Source organism: Ailuropoda melanoleuca, chromosome 5 (assembly GCF_002007445.2).
Source record: "Ailuropoda melanoleuca isolate Jingjing chromosome 5, ASM200744v2, whole genome shotgun sequence".
Taxonomy (NCBI): Eukaryota; Metazoa; Chordata; class Mammalia; order Carnivora; family Ursidae; genus Ailuropoda; species Ailuropoda melanoleuca.
The window spans coordinates 53973767-53987316 of NC_048222.1; the positions used below are offsets into that span (position 1 = coordinate 53973767).

The 13550-nt window shown below is 39.6% G+C and overlaps 1 protein-coding gene across 7 annotated transcripts in view; it reads left to right on the top strand.

Moving 5' to 3' along the window:
- The window catches only part of MYO5A (myosin VA), a 183280-nt gene that overhangs the window by 142120 nt on the left and 27610 nt on the right, over positions 1 to 13550 (top strand). For 2 of the 7 annotated variants that reach the window (XM_034660960.1, XM_034660962.1), the window contains exons 28-31: positions 3251 to 3478; positions 5659 to 5667; positions 8157 to 8257; positions 11785 to 11865. In XM_034660960.1, the coding sequence (XP_034516851.1) occupies positions 3251 to 3478; positions 5659 to 5667; positions 8157 to 8257; positions 11785 to 11865 (419 nt within the window). The remainder of the gene's footprint in view (positions 1 to 3250; positions 3479 to 5658; positions 5668 to 8156; positions 8258 to 11784; positions 11866 to 13550) is intronic. The other 5 variants (XM_034660961.1, XM_034660964.1, XM_034660963.1 and 2 more) reach the window with 3 other exon arrangements.

Sequence of the window (13550 nt, forward strand, 5' to 3'; positions counted from 1 at the left end):
ATCTCTGTCAAATAAATAAATAAAAAAATCTTTAAAAAAAAAATAAAACAAACAAGAGCCCATTCCTTGCTACAGAGTAGGTTGTGGGTGCCTGGCTGGCTCAGTTGGTAAAGCATGTGACTCTTGATCTTAGGGTCATAAGTTCAAGCCCCACGGTGGGCGTAGAGTTTATTTTAAAAAATAAATTAATTAAATAAATAAAAATAAAGTCAGGGTAGGTTGTTCTCCACTAGGCTCCTTCCTTTGCTTTCCAGAATCAGAACCTTTTGAGCCCTGTGAAGTTTGAGCTATCAGGCTATCAGCTATGAAGACACCCTCAGCTTTGAAAGTTGTGTAGGTTATTAATTAAATTATTAGTCTTAAGTTTGTCTTTCTCACACATTTTCTGCTTGTGTTTATTTTTTGCTGTTTTCTCCTTTTGCAAACTGTAGTCTAGAATAGCTAGAAAACTATAGTGAGTTTTATGATTATAACCAAAGCTAAGAGTTAGACGAGCCACAAAATAGCATAAGGAAACTCATTATTTTAAAGCTTTTATGTCTATTTGAGAGTTCCTAGGGTCTTCCTAAATGGTCGTGAGGACTTTTGTATTATTTTTTTTCAGTAATATTACTTCAAGTCTAGTCTGATATATTGTTTCCTGATAGTGTGATGTGGAACGTCATTTACATTAATAGGACCCTGTTCTCTGTGGTTTTGCCACTTCCCGTGGTCCAGTACTGCTAATTACAGCTTCCTCTTGAGGCCGTGTGGCATTGGTGTAGAGAATGCCTGTCCCCCACCCTGCCCAACCCACGGTTCCTTTCACAACCCCTTCCCTTGAAGATAGTTTGGACTCTTCCACTGACATTCAATAAACACTTGACTAATAATACCTCATATTTACTGTAGTTTTTCCTACACCTTATTTAGTCATTGTCACAACTTCTGAAGTAAGTTATTTCCTTTTTAAAGATGATGAAGCTGAGGCTGAGAACAGTGAAGAGATTATCATCAGGTGGTACAGTCTGATCTTGAATCCAGGTCTCCAGACAGAAGGAAACCTTCTAAACGCCCTAGGTTCCTATCATCATTGGTTTGAAAGTTAACTTTTACCAAAAAAAAGTGCTATTTTAAAATACCCTAAAGAACCCTTTTACGCTTTCTGAATTATAACATGAGTAAATCTATTGCTCCTTCAATGAAAGTACTACTTGGGTAGGGTTTATGTTTGCGGAGAAAGAAAAGGGTGGCAGCAAAGGGTCATCTCTATTATTCTGACTCTCTGTTGCCTTTTGTACCCTTCGTCTAGAGGACCAACTCATGCTACGGGTCATATAAGACAAGGATTAGATGGGATGGGATGGCACAGGCCAACGGAATGGGAGTAGGACTGTCATCTCCAGCTCTTTTCCATCTGCCTGCCTCACACAAAAATGGACAAATAGTCCATAGTCTCTCATGCTTCATTCCCCCTTCTGATTACCCCCCCTTTCTTTATCCCTTTCCTCCCCTACCGATCTTCCTCGTTCTTATGTTCCATAGATGAGAGAAATCATATGATAATTGTCTTTCTCTGCTTGACTTATTTCACTTAGCATTATCTCCTCCAGTGAGAAACAAACTGAGGGCTTCAGAGGGGAGGGGGGTGGGGGAATGGGATAGACTGGTGATGGATAAAGGAGGGCACGTATTGCATGGTGCAGTGGGTGTTATACGCAACTAATGAATCATCGAACTTTACATCAGAAACCAGGGTATGGTAACTAACATAATATAATAAAAAAAATTAAAATAATTAAAAAAATGGACAAATAAAGACATTCTTTGTAGTATGTTAAAAAACGAAGTCCAGATTTAAAAAAAAAAGGGGGGGGGGAAGAAGTCCAAATCACAAAGTTCCCAAGTATTAGCTCAGTATTTCTCAAAATGTGGTCTCTGGGCTGGCATCAGCATCACCTGGTAACTTATTGGAAATGCACATTTGTGGGCCTCATACCAGGCCTTTTGAATCAGAAGCTCTGGGGGTTGGGCCTTGCAGTCTGCCGTCCAGCTGATCCTGATGCACTTGAAGGGAAACACTGCATCGGAGGTTAGTGTCCGAGTAAAGACATTCATGTTTTCTGTTGCAGAAATGAGCAATACAAATCCGATTACTAGTTAGTGGAAGACTGGGGATAGGAAGGATCATTCATTTTCACATAAGAATAGATTAATCCGCGAAAGAAAGGGTTATATATTCTTACACTAGTAAAAGAAGACTATAAATAGTTTTACCGTAAACTGTTGCGAGGTCTGATATGGTGCTCTAGACCCAAAGCGACTTCTCTGGAAGAAACAATAAAATATTTAATCTTTTATACATAGAAGTGTCTCTCTTCCCCTATCATAAGGCCTTGTGTAATGTGCTAAACAAGGCAGCATGGTGCTTTCAAATGCCTGTCTGCTTTACTGTTTCCCAGCCAGTAATCTGAGACATTTGTATTTTGGTGTCAGAACTCTACTCTGGGTTCCCATCGCCACTGTGTGCGCAGAGTGTGCAGAGGGCAGTGCTAACTGGTGACAGGAGGGTGGCTGGCAGTATGTGAAAGTATGGAAGGGGCAAACGATGAGTATGGCCATCCGGATGGCACAAGGAGCCCATCCTTTTCTCCCACCTCCCAAGAAGACTTCTGCCAGCAACTTCACCAGCCTGGCAGACACATGTCAAAGTAATTTGAAAAATACACTGTTTCTTGTCATCAAAACACTAAATGGGATTTTATTAGTTTGAATGGTATGGTAATTTTTTGATTCAAAGTTAAAAGTCTAAGATTTCAGTGGTCTTTCCATTCCATTCTACAAAGGAAATAGAATAAGGGTTCTGCTCATCTGAACCATTCATTGGAAATCACCTGACCAGCTGAACCCTCGTACTTACCCTTATATTTACCTGCAAACAAAACCTGGGCTTCTGAGGCCTGGGCTAAACTTGCCCCTTGGGACTCCGCAATCTCTCCAGGCCTGTGAACACACCCTAAGCAGGCCTAGAATAAATGTGACTCTGGAATTTGGGTTGATGAAGCAAACTACTATTCACCTTGCTCAACTCCACTTGATGTCAGCTTTCTTAATTTGCAGAACAGAGTTCCCAGTAGAGCCTGGGAAGCCATTCACTAGGGTAACTCTGACGATCTTTTCCAGCAGAACTCTACCGTCTTGGGGGAACATGAGTATTCCAGTGTAAAGTTGAGGATAACGGCAGTGAACTATTCTTTGTCTCTTCATATAGCGTCAAGAGCTGGAATCAGAAAACAAAAAACTGAAAAATGAGCTAAATGAGCTACGCAAGGCCCTTAGTGAGAAAAGTGCCCCAGAGGTGACCGCTCCAGGTGCACCAGCCTACCGTGTCCTCATGGAGCAGCTGACCTCTGTGAGTGAGGAGCTTGATGTCCGCAAGGAGGAAGTCCTCATCTTGAGGTCTCAGCTGGTGAGCCAGAAGGAGGCTATCCAACCCAAGGTAAACACTAGCAAGTGACTAAAGTGGGTGTCTGGGGATTGACCTCTTTCTTTCTATCCTTTCCCTTCAATTTATAATGAAGCAAACACAAGCATTTTTAGTCTAATTAGCATTTAGTCTAAAGGATATTGTCATTTTTTTAAAATCTCAATGTTGCTTTAAAACTGTTGCAAATACCAATTAAAGTGAGCAAAAGATAAACGAAATCCCAAATGATCTTCCATGTGTCATTTCTCACTCATAAGCAAAGGGCTTTTAAAATTAATCTTTAAGTAGTAATCTGGCCATGAAAAATTCTCATCGAAAGTAAAATTCGGTGCTCCTGGCCAGCTCAATCAGAAGAGCATATGACTCTTGATCTCAGGTTCATGAGTTCAAGCCCCACGCTGGGTGTGCAGATTACTTAAATGAATAAATCAAATACATAAACTTAAAAAAAAAAATAAAATTCTGTTAAGTACAAATATCCACAAATTGTCTTGCTGTGGGAAGGCATTAAATATGACTTTAAAATTACTTGTTGAAAATAGCCCATTTAACTGGAGAGATAACGTATAAAAAGGTTAGAAATGAGATCAGTGAGTAGAAGTTCCATGGAGGTGATTTCTGCTCACTCCAGGGAGTTCTGTCTAGTAGAGCTGTCCCAACTGGGGATGGGCTGCGTGTGGTGATTCAACAGAAGGAACTCATGCCAGAAGATAGAGATGGCTCTCCAAAATCCTTCCTGCCCTCAGGCAATTTGAGACCCAGCACTGTCATGTGTTGGTTAAAAATGGGGCTTTTTGTCATTTGCCATCAGAGGGACTCTGGGTAATCATCTTAAAACCTGGCCTGTGTCCCTGCCCATGTTCATGCAGCAAACAAAGTGTTACCAAGGATTAGACAATCAAGTATTCCAGCTGCATAACATACCATATAAAAAATGACTATGATATGTAATGAACTGGAAGATCTGAGAGTACTTCTCTTAGAAATGGTAGTTCTGCATGTGGTTAAAATACTGAAACTGTCATGTAACATTTGGATTTAAGAATGGCAACTCATCTGAGATCAACACTGATCCAGAAAATATCAAATTCTGAGAACAAGATATTTGTGACTAATCTTAGGAGGGAAAAACAACCCAGGAATAAGTGGAGTTATATAAAGAAATGGGCTTTCTTATTTTAATTCAAATCACAAACCCATTCAGTCCGAAATGAGAAGATTCTGAAAGGGGAATCTCTCCTTTCGCCTGGCCCTGTAGGCTTTCCTTCCCCAAGGCTGTCTCCTTCCCCAAGGCTGTCTCTGTTTGGTTCCCATGACTTCCACTGTGGTTGGGCCTTGAGATAGAAGACTCTGTCTGCATACTGGCTGGAGCAGAGTCCAAAATCACAATTCCTTTCTCTAGTTCCCTTGTGACAAAGTGATATTCTCACAAGAAACTTGAGTTAAGGGAAAGGAAAAGAAAAAGGAACCAAGGGGCATTAAAACAATCTAGCTAGCAGAGCACATAGTTCTGGTATCACATGCTCTCACTCACCTAGCTCACAGCAGCTCTCTAGCCCCTAAAATGGGCTGGTCCTGTCTCACCAATGCCCCTGCTCTCCAACTCTCAGCCTACACATGGCAGCAGCTTGATATTTGCTAAGAAAAAAGTCCATGACACTGATCGAGACCTTTCAAACCCATGGCCGTCTGTCCCATTCAGTTTCCAGTCCAAGAGACTCATCATTTCACACTCCTTTGCAGGGCAATAGTGACTGACACCCAGTGAGTGAGTAGGTGATAATCCAGCCAAGTCAATCTAGTTCGTCTGCTCTGCATTTGAGTATTCTAGAAGACTTCACTTGGATAAATGACCTCTTCTCAGAGCTTTACTGTAATTCTCACAGACCTAGGATAAGAATTTCACCCACATGCATTAACAGGAGGGTCATTTTCTCACACACTCACAAATTAGAAAAACCAAAACAGCTCAAAAAGAATTTCAAGCACTTGTTCCTGAAAATTAAGAATTATCACATAAATATATATATTAATGTCTGCCTTATGCCAGTTCCATGAATACTAATTTTTGGGCTTTTACAGTAGCTTTTCTCTGTTGTGATGGGGCTCATTGATGGGATTTATTTATGGAACTAAGGGTCTATTGTTTTCTCCATTTTTTTTTTTTGTGCTTGCTGACTTGTGATTTTCAGGATGACAAGGTAATAATAAATTTTTTTTTTAATTTTAGCAAATACTTCTATCTAATTCTAAATTTTAGGTTATAAGTACTCCCCCAGTATATGCAATCGATGCTTCTGGCCACCAGTTCTATATGGATATTTACAAATTAATTTCCTATTTGAGCCCTCTCTGTGTCAGTGGAAAAATAACGGATGTAGTAGGCTCCAGTCTGGATCACAGGGAGGTCTCCATGACTTCTAATTCATAGTCAGTTCTCCAGCTCAGTATAGGAGTTATGGTGGGCCATCCGCAAGCACGGGGGCCCGGGATGGGAGTCCCTTAACTTGGAGCACACCCAAAAGCACAGGCTGTCCCGCACTCTTGTCTAGTAGCTATGGGTTTGTTGACCAAGGGTGGGAAGGAGCCTCAGGAGTAAAGCACACCCTTCCTGGGAAGGGTAGGATTTTCCTATGTGGTGCAACCCTTTCTACACTTCTCGTCACTGGTATGGGGGAGACAAACTTTGAGCAATGAGTTAGGAATTTCCTAACGCTGGTGGTCCAAGTCTGATGCCATGCCCCAGCCACCTCTTAGTGGCTATGGTAGGCCAGATGAGGGAAGGACTGGCTGCTTACTATCAGGAAAGCAGCAGATCAAGAAGCTTACCTTTCCGTTAGATTAGTTAATAGGATCAAGTTACCTAATTTATTAAAAGTACAAAAGTACGTCATGTAGGTCTTCTGATACCAGAGAATACATACAGCATTATTTAATATAGGGATTGGGTCTTGGACAGTTACTACTTAAAAGTTAAAAATCTGAGTACAGCCCTTTGTAGAATAGAAAAATTTCCTGTCTTTCAGGGAAAGAGAAAAAAAATTCTATGAAATATATGCTAAAATATGTATAAATCATAGCTAAAGAAATGTTCTATGTGGTGTTTATGGGAAAGATATTTAAAATTCAGTAACAGAAGCTCTTGTTAATAGCTCTTATCAGATTATATTTGGTCTTCTCTGAGGATCCATTTATAAGCTCATAAAAAGCATTAGGAGAAAAGTGAGATTTTTTTTTTTAAGTAAGTTTCTTATCAAGCACTGGTCTTGAACTTACTCAGAACTGGTCTCTAAGATCATGTTTTTAGAAGTGTATTCTGTTAAGTCCACTTCATCGTGAGACCTGGCTTTGGAGCAAACACTGACTAACAGATCAGACATATACTATTTAGACAAATAGAACGGGCCCTTGGGTTTTAAAATGTATTATTCTCGGGGCGCCTGGGTGGCACAGTGGTTAAGCGTCTGCCTTCGGCTCAGGGCGTGATCCCGGCGTTATGGGATCGAGCCCCACATCAGGCTCCTCCGCTATGAGCCTGCTTCTTCCTCTCCCACTCCCCCTGCTTGTGTTCCCTCTCTTGCTGGCTATCTCTATCTCTGTCAAATAAATAAAATCTTAAAAAAAAAAAAAAAGAAAGAAAAAAAATTAAAATGTATTATTCTCTAGAGGCTACAAAGCAGCGGTTCTTAGTCTGTTCTTGCCCTGGTTTAGGAGAGACAGAGAGTAGCTGAGTAGAAGCAAGATTTGGAAATTACATTGGTTGTCAGACAGATTAGACCAAAAAGGAAAAATAAAAAAAGGAAGTAAAAATGTTAGCAGAAAAGTGCTTTTTATACCAAATCATTAGAAATGCTGACCTGCCAGAAATGTGTTTCAAAAACTTATGTACCATGCTATAATGTAACAGAGGGAAAGAGTTGAATAACAGCAGATGGTAGATACTTACAAGGAGCTAAATCCTTCCCATTTATATATATCTAAATATGTGAGAAAAAACTTCTCATTTTGCTAAAGCATATCACCTACCTTTTTTGTACTGAGTTTTTAAAGGAAAAAATGAGCTTTATGTCAAACTTTACAGTGTTTTACTGGGGCATTTCTTTTATTATAACTAGATGGTACATAGTAGAAAGAATAGCTTTTGTTCTTTGTTCATTCAATAATTGCTTGGTGTTTTTACCTGGTTATTGTTCTAATGCTTTATGTATACTTGGAAATATCTATATTTTTATATACAAAGTATATATACATATATATAAATGTGTATATACCCTTTGATGTATATATATTATAACATAACATTAGAGCAGTTATCAGGCAAGGACACCAAGGGGAGCTACTTAATGGAATATATATATATATACATATATATATATTCCATTTCACATAATGTAAAACACACGTTGCCCGTCAGTGATTTTATTTACAGGACAGTGGTACTATAGAATCTCACCATCCTTGTAGTAGAGCAGTAGGGATTTTCAAGAGAAGAACTGAAGGTGCCTCTTTCTCTTAACTGCCTATGCCCGACCCTCATCTGTAGTTGCACAGGGCTGGGCTGGTGCTCTGGTCGGACAGAGGTGTGGTGGAACACATAAACCCCCTATTCTGGAGGAAAGAAAAATGTTGTCTGTGGCCCAGAGTTTTTGAGTTGACTGTTAATGTGAAAATGTGTCGTTTTCCTCTTCAGAACACAATGACAGATTCCACAATACTTTTGGAAGATGTACAAAAAATGAAAGATAAAGGTGAAATAGCCCAAGCGTACATTGGTTTGAAAGAAACGAACAAGTAAGTCCATTCTCTTTTTATTCATTTTAGTTTAATCATAATCATGTATATCTTTAGTCTTCAAGCCAGCCTCTTATGCAGTAAGTCAAAGTGTTTATGTATTGCTTTATTAGACATCAACTGACCTTCAGAGGGAATTCAGCATTTCCAATATATTCCCAGTTAAAATCTCATTTTTAATAAGGTAGCATTATTGATGAGAGGTGTCAGGGGGGATGTTCTTTACATCAAGTGATTATATTTCTGCATATTTTGGGTCCTCCGCCTTGAGAAGAAAACCAGTTGCTCACTGTTGGACTGTCTTGGGTAGTCACTTTCATTTTTTGTTCAGGATGGTTGGTTATTTGTGAATCCCACTTTGTAGGGACAACTTTAGCTTTCAGTAATGAAATGTAGCGTGGAAAGAAGTATCTGCAATCACTTCACTGTTGGCCATATCATTCTACAAGGGTGCCATGACTTCTAGGATGGGATATATTGACCTGATATTTAAGGTCAAGTATTTGTCACACTTCCTAAGATGTTCTGAGAAAATCCTAACCCTAGTTTTATCCTATTTACTGTAAACACAAGTGAAGTTACAGATGGCACTTAGCTCAGTCACTGTGCACTTAAGAGCTTTGTTTTGGATGGGCTGACTGAGGGTGCAGGATTTGCACAGCCACTAAGTGATGAAACTTTATTGAAGACCTTCCCTGTAGCTGAGATTATCACCAAGTGAAGACTCATCTCTGAAATTCCTTCAGCCCTCCTATCACTCCCACTTCCCAACCGAGCCTCCGTGCCTTTGGACTCTGAAGTTACAGGCTACATGCTTAAGAAAACATGGCCAATGATGATCCCAGAGAAAGACAGTTCTGGGGATTTGTGTTGTTAGTGTGCAGTCTAAGTCTCCTGATGTGTAGTATCAGGATTGGTGTACAGAAATACTTCACAAACTAACGAATATTGCCATGCAACATGTAAGGTCCTTATCTTGTTTTATGGGTGAGAATGGAGAATGCTTAGAAAGTATTTGATTAAACTTAAATTTTAATTTATGACATAAATTATAAGCATATCTTCTATCTAAGAGTGTGTTAGTATAGAAAGAGCTGTGCTACCCCTGTCCATCCATCCACTCCACTCTTCAATCACCAGATATGTATCACATGCCTGTTCCATGCTCAGCCCTGTCACACACTGGGAATATAGCAGTAAGGAAGGTAAATGTACAGAGTTGGTAGGATGTTGGGGAGACAACTGAGACAATTTGGACTTCACACCAATGACAGTCAAAGTTGTTGAAATGTTTTAAGTAGGAGAATGATATGATATTGAAATTTTAGAAAGCTAGCCCTGGCTTTTATGTTAGAGAATAGAATATAATAGAACAAGGTCAAAAGCATAAAGACCAGTTAGGAAGGTATTGCTGTAATTGAATGACTGATTACAGTGACTTGACTTGGTTGGTGGCAATTGAGATTGAGAGAAATGGGACACTTTGAAAGATACATAAGACGAGATCAGTAAGCCTTGTGGCTTGGATGTGTGGGTAAGGGCTAGAGAATCATAGAGGGTGGCTCTCAAGTGTCTGCTGTGAATATTTGGTTGCATGTGGTAATGCCGTTTCATGATCCTGGGTCTGTGATATGGGGAAACGCAAAATGGAGAAGATCAGTAGATTTATAAATAATGCATTTAAGGAGCTAAGAAGACATCCAAGGAGAGAAATCCCTTAGGCAGTTGAACATCTAGATCTGGAATAGGAGCAGTATGTGGGCTGAGATACAAATTTTGAAGTCATCAGTGTATAATAATACGAGACCATAAAAATAGATCGACTCTCCGAGGGGAGATGGTAAATGGAAGAGCATTCTCTGGAAGTGCTTTCTGTACACATTATATCAACAAAAGTCTAGTAGGAAGACTAAAAACCTGGGCTCTGGAGTCAGGTAGCCTTGGGCTCTCCTGCTTGCCAGTGTGTAGCCTCTAAGGTATCTTATTTCTAAGCCTCAGTGTCTTGAGTCTGCAGTGTGGCAAATGATACACAATGGGTTACTAGGAGAACTAAATGAAGTAATACATGTGGAAGGAGGTAGAACAGTGTCTGATGGCAGATACTCAAAAATATTTTTATACCCCAGGTAAAAAAAAAAAAACATGTAATCAACTTTGTCATTATTATTCATTATTTATACATACTTTGTGTTGTTTTTTTTTTTTTAAGAGAGAGCACGCACAAGAGAGTGAGAACGAGTAGGGTAGAGGGAAGGGGCAGAGGGAGAGAGAGAATCTTAAGCAGGCTCCATGCCCAGCACAGCGCGTGGAGCCTGATACGGTGCTCGATCTCGTGACCCTGAGATCATGACCTCAGCTGAAATCAAGAGTCAGGCACTCAACTGACTGAGCCACCCAGGTGCCGCTATACATACTTTTAATAAAATGTGTCACACGTTTAATATTAAAGCAGGGGCACCTGGGTGGCTCAGTTGGTTAAATATCTGCCTTTGGCTCAGGTCATCATTCCAGGGTCCTGGGATTGAGCCTGGTTTCAGGCTGCCTGCTCTTTGGGGAGCCTGCTTCTCCCTCTCCTTCTGCCCCTCCCCTCGCTCGTGCTCTCTCTCTCTCTAGCATGTTCTCTCTCTCTCTCTCTCTCTCTCTCAAATAAATAATCTTTAAAAATATAATATTATAAAAGCAGTTTCCCCAGATCTTAACATTAATTTTTGATGCAAAAAATCTTTTTTTTTTTATTATGGTATGTTAGTCACCATACTGTACATCATTAGTTTTTGATGTAGTGTTCCATGATTCATTGTTTGCATATAACATCCAGTATTCCGTGCAATACGTGCCCTCCTTAATACCCATCACTGGGCTAGCGCATCCCCCACCCCCCTCCCCTCTAAAGCCCTTTGTTTGTTTCCCAGAGTCCGTAGTCTCTCGTGGTTCATTTCAGTTGTGTCATAAAAGCTGAGAACTTTGGACATATTCTTAATTATAAGTTACTCCTTTAAGAATTTCTTAAGATAATTTTAAAAATAAGAAAGCAGATTTTATTAAGTGAAAACAAGTTTCTATTCTGAAGACTTAAAACTTAATTTTGACATGGATTGTGAAGATTGCCACGAAGACAATAACTGAAGTTTTCATCCTATGTGTGTGACTGTCGTGGTTGATCTTGGTCTCTAATATAATGTGTGACGTATAAGATCACTCTGCTAGCTGCATAAAATGTCAAAAACAGAACCTCTTTCTCACCTTTTCAGTCATTTCTTATTCTGCAGAAAAAGTAGCTCCAGCTCCTTGATTATTGTTTTTTACTTTCTACTCATTGACATGTGATGTTACATGTTACCCATTCTTAAAAAAAGTAACCGAAAGTAATTTTTGTGATAATGTCTTAAAGCCATCTGTAATTAATAAAAACAGTCTTACTGATTTAATGAAATATTGGAATACCGTGTGCTGCTCTTGACCATCGTCATCTCATGACCATCCTGTGTCCCTTTGTGTTTTGCATTGTTGTTCCTTTTGCATGGAAGAGCACCTGCTATGGATTGCCATGAGTTGAATGAGGATGGAGAGCTGTGGCTGGTTTATGAAGGGTTAAAACAAGCCAACAGGTTATATTTGTCTCCTCAAAATGGAATGTTACTAATTTGTTGTATTTCTTACTAACAGTGGCCTTCTGACTTTAACTTCTTTGTTTCTTATGCATTAATTGTCTTCCTGGGTGAATGTCAGTAAAACTTAGAACATTCAGCCAAACACCTTCTTAAAAACTTTCTCCACTAAGGGATGCAATTAAAGCTGAAATGGATAGATAGTGAATATTAAGAGTTGTTGCCCATGAGTGAAGGATCTCCCCTTCACACACTAACATTTCTGAGTATCTCACTAGGAGATGGAAACAAAACAAAACAAAACCTTTCAACTAGAGCCCACACTACGGTGGGAGAGATTAATGCCTATTACTTAGTGGTTTCTTGTTTGGAATAATGACCAATCTAAAGGATATGAGCACCTGTGGCCGTGAGACTGCGTTCTTATACATAGTACCATGCTGCCTAACAGCAGTGTTGAGTGCCTAATTTGGCATTCTGTGTGATGATTGTGAAATTCAAATGTGTGAAACCACAAATCAAGAGGGTCTCCTGCATTGCTACAGTTCAAAATAACTACCCAAGCTCAACATGTTAAATGTGTTTAGGGGAAAGCAAATAAAATTGGACCAGCAACAGCTTTCTAACACAGACACTCATCCGCTCTCAGGATATTTGTATCTTTTAAATCTCATAAAAATACCACGTTAGTGATTAAATTTTAAAAATACTTAACTCTGTTCAAGGGCTCCTGCTTATTCTGCTTTGTTTGTTCTGATCACAAGCCATTGTCATTAACTTTGTGGTGTTACTGGTTCACATTCTATAATCGATAAAATATTTTTGGTCTGCTGTTAACCGTTTGCTTGCAATGGCATCAGTAACTTTTGCCCAGCAGTTGATAACAAAGGGGATTAGGACAAAAGAACAGGCTTTCCCTTCTTCATGTTAGTTAATTCCTAACCATAACTTTGTTTTGTGTTCAGAAAGGGGGTGAATATAGAAGTGGGGGTGCATGGTGATTCTCACGGCCGGGGCCCTGGTTTGCTTACAGGCACAGCTGACCTGTGTGCTTGCTCGGAGAAGCCATAACCACTTTGTTCGTCCTATTAACATCTGTGTTCCAAAACCACATCGTGTTAGGATTCTGTAATTGATGTGGAAGCTTATGGGGGAGAGAAAAAATGACAAATTTAATATACATGTATGTGAAATTTCAGAACGATCTGTGTGGATTTGGGTAAATCTGTATATATTTCAGAGTCACACTCCAGCCTTTCTGTCCTTCAGAGATAAGAGTGGAAAGTAGAAATGGGCCCCTGGTCATATCCTCTGCCCGAAATTAGTAATGCTGAAATTCTTAAAGGCGTATTTAATTAGATCGGGGTTTGTAATCTTGCCCTCTACAGTGCAGAGTTGTTCTGTGGCAAAGGTCCTGTCTTTGCCAACTTAAATGTTAGTTTGTAAACGTTGTAAGCCAGATTGTCATTTAATTGATTAATTCTAGTCATCACTACTTATGAGCTTTTATTCTAGTCATCACTACTTATGAGCTTTTCAAAAGAGCTCAAACATTCCTATCTCCTAGGGCCTTTGAGAATGTTATATTTGTAGCGTGGTCCACAATCCAGAAAGATACAGCTGTGAGAGCGCTTCACTTCTTTGCATTGCCGGCCCTCGTTGGAGCTTCTTGACTTTAATGAAGT